At 43.9% G+C, this 18,301-nt stretch overlaps 1 protein-coding gene across 1 annotated transcript in view; it reads left to right on the top strand.

Annotated features, from left to right (window-relative positions):
- The window catches only part of LOC120936263 (protein eva-1 homolog C-like), a 583,492-nt gene extending 566,800 nt beyond the window's left edge, over positions 1 to 16,692 (top strand). The window contains exon 8 of the mRNA XM_040348487.1: positions 15,060 to 16,692. Within this exon, the coding sequence (XP_040204421.1) occupies positions 15,060 to 15,430 (371 nt within the window). The 3' untranslated portion in view covers positions 15,431 to 16,692. The remainder of the gene's footprint in view (positions 1 to 15,059) is intronic.
- Positions 16,693 to 18,301: the final 1,609 nt, after the last annotated feature.

The raw sequence follows: 18,301 nt of genomic DNA, 5'->3' as shown, positions 1-18,301 counted from the left end.
AGCTCAATTGACGCCGTGTTGATCCCTTGTGTTTTCAGTATTGCTGAAACCTATTGTGGGCCCTAAGCTCCATTCTGGTTTAGAATGCTGAGCAGATAAGTCATGTGACCCTTAAGCTCAGCTTTAAGAGCTATGGTCAACATTTGCGTAATGGAGATCTTCAGGGCTCCCAAAGTGCCTGCGTATCATCTTATCTCTACATTCAGTTTGGTACATGGATTTAAAATGCAGGTTTGTTAAAGCCATACCTCCTGCGCTGCAAGGGTCAAATGATCAGTATGTCTAGGAGTAGAAGAACAGACAGTATGACATATTTTGATTCCCTATTTCAGCATGCTCCAGCACTGCCCTCTCCTTCCCAGAGCTCCAGGCTGTGGGCAGTCCCTCAGCATCATTATGCACAAAGCAGGGCTAATGACCCTGCATAATATGTGGTGGGGCAGAACATGTGACCATGAGTGGTTTAGAGAGGTGGCTGTAGGGTCCCAGTCACACCTAGAGGGAGCCTGTGGGAGAGGGGAATAAGGTAAGTATTGTTCCTTAAAGGGGTTGTAAGGGTTAAAAAAAATAACAAACATACCATACTTACCTCCACTGTGCAGTTCGTTTTGCACAGACCGGCCCCAATCCTCGTCTTCTGGGGTCCCTCAATGGTTGTCTCGGCTCCCCTCCCGCAAGAGCTAACCCCCTTCTGGGAAGTGCTCTCCCAAGGGGGTTAGCTTGCGGGCATGCTCCCGTGTGATACAGTGGCGGCCATAGCCGCCAAGTGTATCACTCGGCCCAGGCGCACCACGTCATTGATTTGACTGACAGCAGCGGGAGCCAATGGCTGCGCTGCTATCAATCTCCAATGAAGAGCCGCCTCAAGCTGGGGGAAAGCATTGCGGGATCACGCCCACAGAGTTTTGTGGCTTAGGTAAGTAAAACTGGGGGGCCCGAGAGTGCAAGGTGTTTTTTCACCTTAATGCATAGGATGCATTAAGGTGAAAGAATATGAAGCTTTACAACCCCTTTAAGCTGGCCATCGATTTTTTCTGTTCAGTCTGTGGGCCACCATAAATCACTATATGCCTAAAGTATAACTACTGTATAGGGCTATTTATAGCTAGAAAGAAAAAACAATCAGATTAAAAGTGGTATTAAATGTTTGGTATTAAAAAAATAATAATCATACTTACCTCCTCTGTGCAATGGTTTTGCACACAGCAGCCCTGATCCTCTTCTTCTTGGGTCACTTGCTGGTGCTCCTGGCTCCTCCCCCTTGACCAGTGCCCCCAAAAGCAAGCTGCTTGCTATGGGGGCACTGGTGCTTGCTCGTTTCCAAGCCCTGCTCTATGCGTCCATAACACACATAGAGCCGCTGCTCAGCCTCGCCCCCCACTCTCTCCTCATTGGCTCACTAGGAGTCCCTGAACAACCGAGGCTCTCATGCACATTGCTGGATTGAGATGGGGCTCAGGTGAGTATTAGGGGGGCTGTGGGGGGAGGAGCACACAGAAGGTTTTTTACTTTCATGCATAGAATGCATGAAGGTAAAAAAAATTCAGCCTTTGAAACCCAATTGAGCTTTCCATTTACATCAGCTAAATACTTTCCAGGTACAGTAAAACCTTGGATTGCGAGCATGATTTGTTCAAGAAACGTGCTTGTAATCCAAAGCACTTGTATTTTAAAGCAAATTTAATTTAAAAGAAATAATGGAAACTTAAATGATTCATTCTACAACCATTTATTCATAAGTCCTTCAGTTTATAGTCCATATAAAAAGATTATAGCAATGTGATAGATTGTGTAACTATAAAATGTCCATCCACAAATGGAAGCTTCCACAAGGGGATTAGAAGTAAAATCCAGCAGGAGCTACAGAGTATAAAAGAGAAGAGGGGCGCCTCTAAGGCCGCGTACACACGGTCGTTCCCAACCCATGAGAATGGTCCGACGGGCCATTTCCATCGGTTCACCACTGAAGTGGCCTGATGGTCTGATGTGTGTACACACCATCGTTCCAAAAACCGATCGGGTCAGAACGCGGTGACCTCAAACACACGTTGTGCTGAATAAAACAAAGTTCAATGCTTCCAAGCATGCGTCGACTTGATTCTGAGCATGCGCGGGTTTTGAACCGATGCTTTCTGTACTAACCATCGGTTTGGACCGATCGGGCAGCGTTCCATCGGTTCGATTTTGAAGCATGTTTTAAAATTTTGGACCGAAGGAAAACAGACCGATGGGCTATACACACGGTCGGTTTGGATCGATGAAACTGAACCTCGGTCCATTCTCATCGGTTTTGTCTGACCGTGTGTACGTGGCCCCAATGTAGCAATATGGTTACATTTAATGAAGGTACATTTAGCAACTCACATGGTTGATGATTAAAAGAGGAACATCTAAGTATGCAGGGATCCGGGGTAAATCGATCCACATAGACCGTCCTCCTTACCGCTGTCAATCTGCAATCCTGACTGGGACGACTACCCTGCTGTAGAGCGATCTGAAAGCGAGGCTTGAACCGTTTGTGGAAGGGATGACATCAATGGTGGTGTGGAGGATGCTCTATGTGGATCGCTTTACCCCGGATGCCTGCATACTTAGCTGTACCTGTTTTAATCATCAACCATGTGAGTTTCAACTACTGTAAGGCCTCGTACACACAATAGGATTGCCAGAGGAGAACGGTCTGAAGGACCGTTTTCATCAGTCAAAACCGATCGTGTGTAGGCCCCATAGGTTATTTAACCTTCAGTCAAAAAATGAGAACTTGCTTTAAAATTTAACCGATGGACGCCTAACCGATCGTTAGTATGCAAAAGCATTGGTTAAAAACCCGCGCATGCTCAGAATCAAGTCGACGCATGCTTGGAAGCATTGAACTTCGTTTTTTTCAGCACGTCGTTGTGTTTTACTTCACCGCGTTCTGACACAATCGTTTTTTTTAACTGATGGTGTGTAGGCGTGACGGACCATCAGTCGGCTTCATAGATTAACCTATGACAACGGTCCTTCAGACCGTAATCCTATCGTGTGTACGAGACCTAAGATTATTTTTTTCCAGCCCAGAGTTCATATTAGGGTAAATTCTGTAAATAATGATGTTTATAAGGAGAAGTAATGATGTTACTTATGGCAGTCAGTCCATTTTTTATTTTGATTTGCACAATGGAATTGATTTTGGTACTGGCAGCAGCACAACAGGTAGCAAGCGAGGCATCTGCCTAAGGTTCAGACACTGTAGGGTATAATCTACAACCTTCCCTCTTTCCTTGTTACAAGGCATACTGGCAGATCCTACCGTTAAAAAAAAAAAAAGAAACACAATCACATAGATGGTTATAAAGACATATCTTAAACTTTGCCTTTGCAAGCAATAGAAAATAATCATGAAATAACTATCATGTGCACTTTTGGCACTGCTAATGGAAGCTCCTGCACCTGCTGCTCTATTACTGTTGTGTATAAGACGCTGCGCACAGCTGTCTCACACCCATAAATACTCCGGCATTCCTTCACGGGCAGCAAAAACCCCATTCACTAGCTGGACTTGCTGGATGTCTTTATTTACATATTACAGGTCCCAAGCAGTGACCCAAGATCAGCAGCTGTTGGGTGGGCGTCTGAACATTAAAGTATAGTATGACTGCCATAGACTGTCATATTGTAACTAATGTCACCTGAAGACCTCACCCTTCTTGTCCCTGACATTTTTCTGGTATAAATAGGCTTTCATTCTGTAGGTTCTCTTTCACCATGTAAGTTAGCATCTGTTGGTATCCAAAGACCAACAAAATCTGACCCTCCATAAATAGCTATATGCCTAATGTATAAATACTGTATGCAGTTATGTATGGCTCGAATGTATTTTTTTGTTTGGTGTACACGTTTGTCACGAGTGATTAGTAGGGTGTAGGTCCTCGGGCCTGCCCTGAACATCTTGGGAGTGGGTGGACATGGCTTTCTGGCTTAGTTCGCCTGCTCTCATGGGGTCTACCTTTGGGGGAGCCCCACCTAGTAATTGGGTGGGTGTGTTTCGGCAGACCTTCCAGAGAACGGGGTCTGTCTGGTTTCGGCCAGGTGGACCATGTGAAATGCGTCAGTCCCCGTCTGGAGCCTAACGCCCCGGGGGATCAGGGTAAGGTCCATAGGTGTGCGCAGCCTAATTCATTAGGGTGTGCACCCCAAAGCCCAAACACACCCTATCGATCACTCACGATGTTCATTCAGAAAGGGAAGGGGCCGGTAAATTACATATTTACTGGCCCCCTCCCCACTCTTAAAATATCCCAGCAGCAACAGCCAATAGGATAGGAGGGAAGCTGTCAGCGCTGTGGTGGGGAAATATGGGAGCCAGGGCAGTAGGGGGGAATCTGTGCTGCTCAGGGTGATTAGGGTGTTTAGTGATTAGGGTGTGCCTGGGCACACCTGGCACACCCTGTGCGCACGCCTATGGTAAGGTCCTTCCTTGTGGAGGACAAGTGTAACACCCATTGCACGTTTTGTGTTTCACGCTTTATGTGTGTGCACTTTTTCTGGCACCGGGTGGAGTTTTTGGGTGTGTTTCACACGCCATTGGCTTTTCAAAAAAAAAAAGTTATGTATGGCTCGAAAGGAATAAACGATGATCAGATTGAAACTTTCCATTTAAATTGGCTAAATACTTTCTCAGTATATCAACATAAAAGGTATTCAAAATACGAGTTTGTTTTCTATAATTAACAGCCATATCCTGAGTAGAAAAGTCTGTCCCCTGGTTGCATGCTGCAGAAAAGGACCCTTGATCTCTGCGTGGAAGCAATGGCCTCTCTGCAGGGGTCTGACTCCCCCTCTGCTGAGTCAGACTTTTAACTTTGTAGTCAGCAAAGCTTATGCTCACTGCTGATTAGAGAGCACTAGTTCTGAATCAGCGAGGGATGCATTGGACCTCTGCAGAGAGACCACTACTTCCTAAAAGCGCAAATGTCCTTCTCTATAGCATTCTCACAAGAGTCAGGCTTTTTAACTCAGGCTGTGGCTACGTTCTATAGAAAACTAACCCTAATGCCCCGTACACACGATCGGAAAATCCGACAAGAAAAGTCCGATGTGAGCTTTTGAGCGGAAATTCCGACCATGTGTATGCTCCATCGGACTTTTGCTTTCGGAATTTCCACCAACAAAATATTGAGAGCTGGTTCTCAAATTTTCCAACGGAAACAATTTCTATCAGAAAATCCAATTGTCTGTAGCAATTCTGACGCACAAAATTCCGACGCATGCTCTGAAACAATTTTAAACATGCTCAGAAGCATTGAACTTCATTTTATCGCCTTGTCGTAGTGTTGTAAGTCACCGTGTTCTTGACAGTCGAAAGTTCAGAGAACTTTTGTGTGACCGTGTGTATGCAAGCCAAGCTTGAGCGGAATTCCGTTGGTCGGAAAAAAACATCCAAGGTTTTTCCGACAGAAAATCTGATCATGTGTCTGCATTAGACTTTACACACCTTTGTTTTGAAGAACCAGTATATAGCTGATTTAAGCTAAAGCTTTAAAATACATGTAAACCCTAAATCAGTTGTCTCCAAACTGAGGCCCAGGGGCACTATTTCATCCACTAATACCAACAATGGAGGATAATCCAAACCCCCCCCACCACTACCGACCCCACTGAAGGGGCACAATTCCTTCCAATGATGAGGCACAATTCCTCTGAATGACAGAAATGATGGGGCACAATTTCTCTCAATGACACCAACAATGGGGCCCAATGACATCAATGATAGGGGCAGAGTTCCTCCCACTGACACCAATGATGGGGTGCAATTACTCCCACTGAAACAAAAAATGGGGCATTATTTCTCACTGACGTCGGAGACCTTTTCTACACCCAATGGTCATAGCCTAGCCCCCCTAAAGTCTAAAGCACAGTAAACCGGCCCTTTGTTTAGAAAGTTTGGAGACTCCTGCCCTAAATGAATGAAAATTTGTTTGGTAAACACAGTGTATTATAAAGAATTGTAATTTTTATTAACTTACCGTTTGCCGACCACTGCACGCCGGTATACGTAGGCAGAATGGCACGGGCAGACAAATGGGCGTACCTGTGAGTGCGCCTGCGGGTCTCGGAAACTCGATGTTCCCGGGCGGCCCGCGATTGCGGTCGGCAAAGGCAGAACAGGGGGATGCCTTTGTAAACAAGGCATTCCCCTGTTCTGCCTAGACACATGATCGGGAACAGTGATCGCTGACGTGTCACTGGTAGTCCCTCCTCCTAACAGTTAGAATCACTCCCTAGGACACACTTAACCCCTTCAGTGCCACGTAGTATTTAATCCCTTCACTGCCAGTGTCATTTTTACAGTAATCAGTGCATTTTTATAGCACTGATCGCTGCAAAAATTAAAATGGTCCCAAAAATGTGTCTGATGTGTCTGCCATAAAGTCGCAGTCACGATAAAAATCGCTGATCGCCACCATTACTAGTAAAAAAATTAATAATAAAAATGCCATAAATCTATTTTGTAAACGCTATAACTTTTGCGCAAACCAATCAATATTTGCTTATTGCGATTTATTTATTTTGCCAAAAATATGTAGAATACATATCGGCCTTAAACTGAGAAAAAATATTGCTTTTTGGAGCTTGCCCTGTGCCCGCATATGTGCCTTTTGCTATTGTCAAGGGGTTGTTGATAACGGCAGATTTTAAAATATTTTACATGTTGCTTCAAATTATATTGCCATGTTAAATCTTATATGAAGTTTTAGTGATTGGGTTTAAAAATACTGTCAATTAATTTAGATGTATGTGTCACATGAATTAGGATTGGGTGGCAGTTGGGTAGAGATCAGGGATGTCATTAGACTCAAAATTTCTTATCCAGTGACTTTAAAATGCCCTGAACTCCTCTGTGCTTGTGTGACCTCTCATTTTGAGCAGGAAGTATAAAAGGAATTTCCTTCACAAAGTTTTGGTAACCTATACATACCGATTAATGTTATATTTGTGTTTTGCAATCCAAAGCCTAATGTCAAATATTTAACTTGATTATTCACGCTTTTACAGAATCTAAAGCTGACTCCAATCAGCTTATAAAATAAATGTTTTTGAGGCAAGGCTCTAATGTTCATCAGTCTAGGGAATGTTATAGATAAGAATTACTTTCCTAATTTCTCCGTCCCCCAGTTCTGGTATTCATGACCAGTACCACAAAGTTACTCCTGGGGAAGAGGAATAAGGTTGGTACATCGCACTAGACTAAATGAGCATTAGAACCTTACTATACTGGAGACGTTGAAAACCATACATTTTATAACTTAAAGGGGTTGTAAAGGTTTGTTTTTTATTTTTTAAATAGGTCCCTTTAAAGCGGGGGTTCACCCAAAAAAAATGTTTTAACATTACATTCAGGCGAGTTGTTAGAATGACAATCGGCTGTTTTTTTTTTTAAATCCTTGCCGTACATACCGTTTTATATATATATGTTCACCGCAGCTTCCGGGTATAATCTGCGGGACTGGGCGTTCCTAATTGATTGACATGCTTCCGACCGGCGCATACAGCGCGTCACGAGTTGCCGAAAGAAGCCGTACTGCGAGTCGGCTCTATACGACGCCTGCGCACCGACGTTCGGCTTCTTTCGGCAACTTGTGACGCGCTGTATGCGCCGTCGGAAGCATGTCAATTAATTAGGAACGCCCAGTCCCACAGATTATACCCGGAAGGCACGGTGAACATATATATATATATATATATATATAAAAAAACAGCCGATTGTCATTCTAACAACTCGCCTGAATGTAATGTTAAAAACATTTTTTTTGGGTGAACCCCCGCTTTAAGCTAGTGCATTGTTGGTTCACTTACCTTTTCTTTCGATTTCCCTTCTAAGGCCCCTTTCACACGGGGCGGATCAGTAATGATCCGCCCATTGCACCTCCGCTTGCTCAGCGGGGATCACTCTGTTGATCCCTGCTGAGCCGGCGGATGACAGGGCAGTCCCTGCACACTGTGCAGGGACCGTCCTGTGTTTTCTCCACTCCCCCCGTATGTCCGTGTTCACCTGATCTGATCCGCCAGATGGATGGAAAAGTAGGTTTTTCCTTCGTCAGACTTTGGCGGATCGGAGCGGGTCGGATGTCAGCGGGCATGCCACCGCTGACATCTGCGGCTCCATAGAGGAGCACGGAGCGCCCGTTTAGGTCCGCCAAAAAAAACTGACAGGCGGACCTGTACGGGCGCTCCATGTGAAAGCACCCTTAATGTTTTTTTTCTTTGTTTACTTTTTCTGAATTTCTCACTTCCTGTTCTTCCTCAGTAAGCTGTTTTGGCTGACTAAACACCGCTCAGATGATGGTGTGAAGTTTACTGAGGAGAAACAGGAAGTAAGAAATTCATACAAGGAAAATAAAATTTTAGAAGAGAAATCGAAGGTAAGTGAACCAACAATGAGCCTATTTAGAAAATAAAAAAACAAACCTTTACAACCCCTTTACCAAGTTCAGCTTTAAATTCTCATTTCTCGTTTAGTCCTAATGCGATAAATAATGACGATGACACAACCCAAATTTGACTCTGAAGTACTTCTGGAACTGTTCTTTGGCCATTTTTACACTACATAAAACACATCTGTGTTTACTTATATCTTTCTATAAACGCTTCCAAAGGTTCAACACATTCTGCTGCACTTCAGTCCGCTTTCTTTAGAGATAGCAAAATCCTTGGTTGGTTTCATGAAAGCCATATTTCACATCTCTTGTTGTGGAAGTAAATATGGTCTTTTACCTGTCTGACCCTTAATGCATCTCAAAATGGGTTCTCTTGAATGTCAAGTCATCATTGAGTTTTATAATTACCTTAGACTAAAAAAGAACACATAGCTAAGACTCCAGACATGCCTGAGTATTGTTGCCCATTTTACCACTGTCTTATGTAGTGCAAACCAATGGAAAAAGATGAGTCTAATGCTGCGTACACGCGATCAAACATTCCGACATCAAAACCGTGAATTTTTTCCCGACGGATTGTTCACTCAAACTTGTCTTCCATACACACAGTCACACAAATGTTGTCAGAAATTCCGAATGTCAAGAACGCGGTCCCATACAACACTGCGACAAGCCGAGAAAAATAAAGTCCAATGATTCCGAGCATGCATAGGATTTTTGTGCTTCGGAATTGGCTACAGACGATCAGAATTTCCGACAAGAACTTTTGTTGTCGGAAAAATTGAGAACCAGCTCGCAAACATTTGTTGTCGGAAATTCCATTAGCAAATGTCCAATGGAGCATACACATGGTTGGATTTTCCGACAACAAGCTCACATCGAACATTTGTTGTCGGAAATTCCGACGGTGTGTATGCGGCATTAGACACAGTGCTTGGTAAGACAACATAAAAAACAGCTGTCTTTTATGCAGAGTTCCCAATGAGGTCCCCAATGATCTCAATTTGAGCTAGATGTGGGAACATGCATGTAGTAATTTTCTTGTGGATGCCTTATTTCCACTTTGCCTAAAATGACCAGCTGCTGTTCAACATTAAAGCGGGAGTTCACCCAATTATGTTTTTTTTTTATGTTTTCCCCTTAGATGGATGCTCGTTTTGTCTAGGGGAATCGGCTAGTTGTTTTAAAATATGATCCGTACTTACCGTTTTCGAGATGCATCTCCTCCGTCGCTTCCGGGTATGGGTCTTCGGGAGCGGGCGTTCCTTCTTGATTGACAATCTTCCGAGAGGCTTCCGACGGTCGCATCCATCGCGTCACTAGTAGCCGAAAGAAGCCGAATGTCGGTGCGGCTCTATACTGCGCCTGCGCACCGACGTTCGGCTTCTTTCGGAAAATTGTGACGCGATGGATGCGACCGTCGGAAGCCTCTCGGAATACTGTCAATCAAAATAGGAACGCCCAGTCCCGCAGCCCATACTCGGAAGCGGCGGAGAAGATGCATCTCGTAAACGGTAATTACGGATCATATTTTAAAACAACTAGCCGATTCCCCTAGACAAAACAAGCATCCATCTAGGGGGAAATAGTGTCATGTGCGGGTGAACCTCCGCTTTAATTACTCTATAGATCTTCATGCTGTACTGCTGGGTACTGTGTCCTTGACCAGTCTTTACTTTACTCTACATACAACCATGTCAGTGGGTCTTGGGATGCATGAGATCATAAGTGTGGTTTGATATCATGGTGCCATGGTGAGGAAATCTATCATGGTCATGTAATGGTTTCCATCCCCACCAAAAACGAACAAGTCCAAGTCAGGAAGAAAAACAGCGTAGTGCTCTGTAATCACTGCAAGGACGCATAGATCTCATAATAATTTACACCTTACTCATGTCTCTTTCCAACCCAGATCCCGCCATAGATGGGCACTTCTACTTATTTATTACCTGGAATTCTGTTATGAGGGAAACATTGGAGGTTTTGTTGAAAACCTCTTTGACTTGTGAAGTGCAGGCACAGCCCCACTCAATTGGAAAACATTTTTTGCCTCAAGTTGGGCTTTAAAGCCAAAGCCTCATACACACGATCGGACTTCCATCTGACGTTTCCGTCCGAAGGGCTTTACCTGTGAACTTGTTCTGCATACACACAGCGGGACTTTTTTAGCCAACTTTCACCAAATCACTTGGTTTTTCAGCTCTTTACCGCCACCCTTTGGGCAACTTCTGTTATTGTTGTCTGATCTTTAGCATTGTTTCTGAGCATGCGTGTTTGTACTTTGGACTTTAGTCCAAAGGACTTGTGTACACACAATCGGATTAGCCGATGTAGGACATTTGTTTCCGGAAAGTTTGTCTGTTCTCACAGCAAACATTTGTCCGACGAAAAAACTAAAAAGTTTGTCCGATAGAACGTACACACACGGTCAGATTGTCCGCTAAAACAGGTCCGTCGGACAATTGTTGTCAACAAGTCAGATCGTGTGTATGGGCCTCAAAAACTTCCAAATTTGGTCTAGACATCTAGGCTTCAATGACTTCTTGTCATAAAGGGATAAAACTGAACTCTTTTTTTACTTTATTAAACTAATTCAAGAGCATATGCAATGTGTTGCAGTGACATGTGGTCTGGTGAAGTGCACTGAACAAAAATGCATTACTGTATGTCTGCATTTCTATGCAGAGTTCCGCACCTCACCGCAGCATTGTGGTATGAACATGGCACAGAGCCGTTGGTGTTCTCTGAGTGAGAAACTTATATAGCGCAACACATGCAAACTGAATTGTCTCTGTTCTGTGCAGGTATATTATACAGGATTTTTATAGCACCAACAGTTTGCACAGCACAAAATGAAGGCAGACTTTACAGTTACCATACAATTCAATACAAGAAGAATCAGAGAGCCCTGCTCTTTAGAGATCGCAGTCTAAGAGGAAGGGTTTAAGTGATACAAAAGATAATAACTGTGGAAATGAGCTGATGGAGAAAGTAAAAAGACAATGGCCCGGATTCACAAAGCACTTACGCCGACGTATCTCGAGGTACGCCACGTAAGTGTAAATATGCGCCGTCGTACCTATGCGCCGGACTCTGTAACCAAGATACGCCTGAAAATAGGCTTCATCCGACTGACGTAACTTTCCTACGCCGGCGTATCGTGGGCACATATTTACGCTGGCCGCAAGTGGCGCTCCCATTGATTTCCTATTCAAATATGGAAATGAGGGAGATACGTCAATTCACAAACGTACTTGCGCCCGGCGCATAATATACGCGGTTTGCGTAAGTCCTACGTCCGGTGTAAAGTTATTCCCCATATATGAGGCGCAACTCATGCTAAGGTATGGACCAGGGAACACAGCCGTCGTATTTTACGTAGTTTACGTAGTATGTGAATAGGGCTGGGCGTAGGTTACGGTCACGTCGTAGGCAGTGATCCGTCGTATCTTAGGGAGTAGTTCCGACGTGATTCTGAGCCTGCGCACTGGGATACGTCCACGGGACGGCACATGCGCCGTTCGGTTTAAGTACTTGTATGGCACTCGGCCCATCATTTGCATGGGGTCACGCCTCATTAGCATGGCTCACGCCCACTTCCACCTACGACGGCTTACGCCGAGGGAACCCAGCGCAGTTTGGGAGGCAAGTGCTTTGTGAATTCGGTGCTTGCCTCTCTGCTCTGCTTCTGCGTAGCGTATATTAGATACGCTACGCCGGCATTAATATGCGCCAATGTATGTGAATCCGGGCCAGTGTATTAGTTAGAAGCAGTGTAGGCTTCTCTAAAGAGATTGGTTTTCAGGGATCACCTAAAGGTGACCAGAATAAGAAATAGACAGATTGGGGTAAGGAGTTCCAGGGAATGGGAGAGGCTCTGGAGAAGTCCTGGTGGTGAGTATGGGAGGAGGTGATGAGGGAACTAGAGAGCAGGTCTTGGGAGGAGTGGAGAGGACAATTTTGTTGGTATTTTGAGACCAGGTTAGTGACGATGAAGATGCAGATCAGTGCAGATGGTGTAAACAATACAGCTCTGTATTTATTTTTACATCTTAAAACCAGATGGACAGATATACATACATGGGATCAGTTTTATCTGCCAAAGGATTTGTATTTCCAAAAGAGATTTCAAAAGCCCAACTCTCTTGCAACTTTTCTTGCATTACTTGATCTCACAAGATTGAGTACTCTGCACAAAAGTCTTAAAATAAATGAAAAAAAAAAATACAATTTTTTTTTATTAAATTCAATGTAGTAAAAAAAAAAATACAAACTGAAGATTGACCCTTTTCAAGTCGGGCCCAACAACATTAAATTTTGTCTAATAGCAAGTTGCAAAATAAGGATTTCTGAAATTTCAGATGCAGAGAAAGAGAAACATAGGAAACAAACGTCCCTGTTATCTTTTGTTTACACGTCTTCCTATGGGGTCTGTATTCCATTTTACTCCTAGTTTTAATATTACACGACAGGACGTTGTTCTGTACTGAAGTTCACTTTATGAAGTTCCCAAGTGCTCCATTTGTCGTCTAATCTGTTCTCAGGCTGTTTGCCAGACGGCTGCAGCACAGGAAAGGCTAGATTATTGAGATGCTGTAGAGAAAAGCGAGGAACACAGTAAAATGTAAATGATAAATCAAACCTTGATCGCGCTGGAATTAATTTTTGGTGGTCTGGGCAGGGAGCCAGCGTGGTTCCTCTAAGCGAATGTATGTTGTGCAGGGATTAAGTTTCATTCTTTGGAAAGGACGAGATGCATGTGACACAATCAGATACGTCAAATACCAAGACAAAACCGGTTGAGGCTATTTTTTTCCAGGCTTTTAGAAGAGACTTTTGTATTTTCAACTGAATTGTTGTAAATCTAGAACTCTGAGTCTCTGGGGAACGCTTGGCACCATTCCCAAAGTAGTAACACTATTTTCTTTGTAGGCACAAGGCTTGAAGAGATCCTGTAATTCAAGCAATGTAAATTTTTAAAGTATATCCACAACAAAAATAAAAAGCTTTGGCTTTAGAGAGTGGAGAAGGGATGAAGCCCATATCAGTTTTGTAGTTTTTTATTTTTGATTTAGCTCTGTGTCCCATTGGGGAAATTTCCCTTCACTTTCTGCCCCGGAGACACGACAGGAAGTGAGAAAATCCCTCAAAAATATGGAGAAATGCAGATAGTTGGTCCTGGAAAAAGTGTCCTGTTGAGCAATAGAGACATGGACAACAACCAAGACTCCTTTCAAAGCTAAATAAAATAAAACGTTTTGACTTTACATACAGTATACTCTTGTACTGCTTTATTTGGCTGCCAGGACCAGGCGATGAAAGTTCCAAACCAGTTTGAGGCTATGGGCACCCCTTCTCCAGCCCCAGATGACAACAGTGGGGTAGTGGGTCATGTGCACACCTGAAACTTGAAGTGCCAGGTCTTTTTACCTTTGTCCTGGAGGCCAAACTGAACAGCATGGGAGTGGGGAAAATAAAAAGGAGAAGTCCAGGCTGGGCTTCTCCTAAGGGTCACAGGAGTGCAATTCGTTTTGCACTCCTGTGACCAGTTTTCAGCGAAGAGCGTTCTGAAGTCCGCTCTCCACTGAGGTCACTACCATCAGTCGGGGCAGTGCGTCATCATGACTTTCAAGTCGTGATTCGCCAGGTGCCCTGATTGATGCCAGTCTCAGCATCTCAGTGAGCCACTGAGACAGCCTCTACCCGCCCCTCCACTGCTCAGCGCTCCAATGAGTGCTGAGAAGTAGAGCAGAAGCCATGGCGACTGACAGTCAGCATCGCTCTGCTAGGGGAGGAGTGAGAAATGAACTATCGGCGGTGTTCGCTGGCTTGGTTCTCAGTGCAGAGACGTCGGTGGACAGATGCAGCATTAGCCTGATGCTTCATTCACCGAGGTAAGTATGAATATAAAACAAAAACAAAAAAAACATACTTCTCTTTTAAGTACCTACTGCTTGGGGATGGGGACGACGACAGGGGGACGGGGTAGGCGAGTTGGGGTGAGGGTAGTTAAAGAATATCAACTCAAAAAACAATATATATTGCAGCTTAGAAGTTTTGGTTTTTATTTAGGCTTTTGTTGCTTTATTTTCATTTGGTGAGCCTACTTGTAAACCTTTTCTGGTCCTAGGGTGACAACAATGCTCACTCACCACACTGTAGCTATAGAGTCACCCTAGGTTGCTCTTCTGAACTGGACTAAAAGCACCACCACTTCTTCTCATTTTCTTTCCCATAGATATTTTTTTTTAATTTACAGAAGATATTGCGGAAAGCTGGTAACCTTTCAGTTCAGCACACAGGAAGTTAATAGGATTTCCATCAGGATCAGCAGGTTGTTTTTATGTATTTGCAGAAAATTGACTTGGCCTAAAATAACTAGAAAACGAATACAGCCACTAAGGAGTGGTAAACTGCAATGCATTGCATTTTGTTCTTGGGTTGAGATATAGTCTACATGCCTCATTTACTTTTCTCTATACAGGCAAAGGAAAGCAAGTCTACATTTATGTATTTGTGTTCTGTATTCATATTTTGCTTTTCACTGCAACAGAGTGAAGGAAGTAAGCAGTGCTCCCTTATTCAAATGGTTAACTTTGCTTATTCTTTCTTTGACACATTCTTTCTATTTGTTTGCAGAAAACCCAGAACGAGCAGCTTTGTATTTTGTATCTGGAGTGTGCATCGGTCTCATTTTGACACTCGTGGCTCTAGTAATGAGGATATCCTGTCAGACCGACTGTAAAAGGTCCACGGTGAAGAAGACGCCCAGGAAGCAAGAGATCGACAGTGACAGCAGCGATAGCGACGATGACTCGGACACCACATCTGACTTGTCTGCCAGAAGGCATCGGCGCTTTGAGAGGACTTTAAACATGAATGTTTTCACCTCTGCCGAGGAACTGGAGAGGGCACAAAGGCTGGAAGAGAGGGAACGTATTATCCGGGAGATCTGGATGAACGGGCAGCCGGACATCCCGGGGACAAGGAGCCTGAACCGCTATTATTAGGAAGGCTTTTGTGCCAACTGAACACTTTGGTGAACAATGAGAAGCTTGTGTTTATGAGAGACTTTGTCAGGAAGTGCACGGAAATTCATTATTTATGAACTTTGCAGTTCCTCAGTACTGTGACCCTCAGGATATGAGAACGAGGGTAACTTTACTCCTTGCTGTTAGCTAGGAGCTGTCATAAACACTTTGTGAGATTCTTCTTTGAGACTGATGATGATGATGCTTGAGGCTGGTCCTTGATGACACTCCGAGGTTCTGAGAAAAAGCAACAGACTTGGAAAACTCAACCAGCACGGACAATGTAACAATGCAATGCAAGAGCTGCTTGCTACCATATGGGCATTTTTTGGGGATGGGGGTGGGGGGAATAGAAGGACGCTTTATGTTTCCTACAGACAGAAAATCATCATGGTGATTGTCTGTGCTATTTAATAGGTGTTTGAAATCTTCCTTTGTTTGGCAGCATTTACAACTGACACCTCAGGGATGAAATCCTTCAGTAGATTGGCTCACAAGTGGCAGGTGTGGGAGGCACTCCGCCTTTTGGCTTTTCAGGGGCTACAAGACTGAGAAAGCCTTGAAAGTTAGCAGGACTTGTAGTTTCTAATTAGCCGAAGGAACTGTAGGCTGCCCTCACTTAATGTATGGTGTTATGGGCAGAACTGGTTTACATCATTGGGACCTTTAGGCACTGTATTATAAGCACATTTACAGAACACTCCCAACCAAGTGGTAAGTGGCCAAGTGGTAATTAGTATATGTGATGAGGTTATTATGTGTTCAACCTGTCCAACTCTACTGGCGCTCAGGGGGACACGTGAACCAGGTGGGTGCAGGGAGGAACCGTATGAGAATTGATGGGCAGAATAGGGGAATGCCTTCTCTTTCCTGATGAACATCTGTGATTACTCTGTAGAGGAACCATACCCTGGTATAAGTGTTTGGTTAAAGGTCAACCCCACTGAAACCACAAAACTCATATTTCAACTGTGGGTAGACACTTGAATCACTTGCTGATTTCCTATAACTTCAATGGCTAGGGACTAGGCCATAATAAATGTGAGATTCTCCCACAGCTGGATTCCTCTGTTTTCTTAGCTCTGTAGTGTCCACTATTGATTTTCAATGGCCTCATTTAGATTTTTTACTGACTACGTGCATTTGTGAGAAATGGGAAATTCCCTGCACAATGGAGAGAAAAAGCAGAACACTTTCACCCTGAAGATTTATTTATAAACCATTGGCTATTGAAGCCTTTGGAACACTTTCCAGGGCATATTTGCAGATGATCACATTGTCAATATACTGAAGAAACCAAGTTTTTTCAGAGGCGTGCATTTTGTTAGCGCATGTACAGTGATTTTCTACGTATTATTTAGAATCAGCTAGTGGAGCTCTGGTATCCTTTTTCGTTTTAGCATTTTATCTTTGTTAATACAAGGCTAAAAGATGTCATATGTTTACAGAACTTAAAGTGGAGGTTCACCCGGAAATGTTAATTTTTAACCTTAGATTCATGCTCATTTTGTCTAGGGGAATCGGCTAGTTTTTTTTAAATCAAAGCTGTACTTACCGTTTTAGAGAGCGATCTTCTCCGCCGCTTCCGGGTATGGACTGCGGGACTGGGCGTTCCTATTTTGATTGACAGTCTTCCGACAGGCTTCCAAAGGTCACATCCATCGCGTCACGATTTTCCAAAAGTAGCCGAACGTCGGTGCGCAGGCGCCGTATAGAGCCGCACCGACGTTCGGCTTCTTTCGGCTACTCGTGACGCGATGGATGCGACCGTTGGAAGCCTGTCGGAAGACTGTCAATCAAAATAGGAACGCCCAGTCCCGAAGACAAAATGAGCATCAATCTAAGGTTAAACATTTTTTTTAGGGTGAACTCCCGCTTTAACAAGTCATCTCAGATGGCTCAGTAGGAGGTTTTAGGACCCATTCACACCACAACACGTGTGTTTCCTTGGCTGACACAATTGTGGTGCACTGTGTTAGGCATACAAGCACACAAAAGCATAGGTGGTGATTACATTTTAGTGCAGTGTAACACACAGGACGCCATGGGGGTTATTTACGAAAGGCAAATCCACTTTGCACTACAAGTGCATTTGAAAGTGAACTTTCAAGTGCAGTCGCTGTAGAAATGAGGGGGACATGCAATGAAAATAAAAACAGCATTTTTGCTTGCAAATGATTGGATGATAAAATCAGCAAAGCTTCCCCTAATTTTAGAGCTTCCCCTCAGATCTACAGCGACTGCACTTTCAAGTGCACTTGCAGTGCAAAGTGGATTTGCCTTTGTAAATAACCCCCCATACCTGGGTCTGTTTTGTGGTACTTTGCAGCGCATGTATGCTGTGACAGTGCATTGGGGGTTCTGTGGTACCATTCATTGTGGTGCTATTCACAATGAATGGTACCACAGCACCCCAATGCATGTAACATTAGTGCATGTTGTGATAGTGCATGTGTTTCAGCAATACCCTGGTATAAACGGGACCTTAATCTGACAAAGGGATCCATAGACAGATGTCGCTGCAATACTGTATTTTTAGCCAACTCATATTGCTCTGGGAATCCTTTATCTTTTTAGCATGATTCTGTTCTAAGCCAACTCTGGAGCCCGCCCATGTGTATTTTTTAAGTTTTTCTAAGCTTGTCTATTTAAATTAGACTTCAGGCTTTTCTCATGACACAGGGTCAGGGTCCTCTTTGCCTCTTCTCTAGTAGTGGACAGTCTGCAATGTAACAGAGAGCATCACTGACATCAGAATGTCTCTCTGCCTGTGATACCATGTGCAGGGCGCCATTGTGATGCTCCCTTAATCCTTAATGCCTTGTACTTACAGTATGTCCTCAATCATTC

The sequence above is a fragment of the Rana temporaria genome, chromosome 4 (genome assembly GCF_905171775.1).
Source record: "Rana temporaria chromosome 4, aRanTem1.1, whole genome shotgun sequence".
NCBI classification, from domain to species: domain Eukaryota; kingdom Metazoa; phylum Chordata; class Amphibia; order Anura; family Ranidae; genus Rana; species Rana temporaria.
Note: the sequence above shows the minus strand (reverse complement) of the source record. Positions and strands in the feature narration are given on the sequence as shown.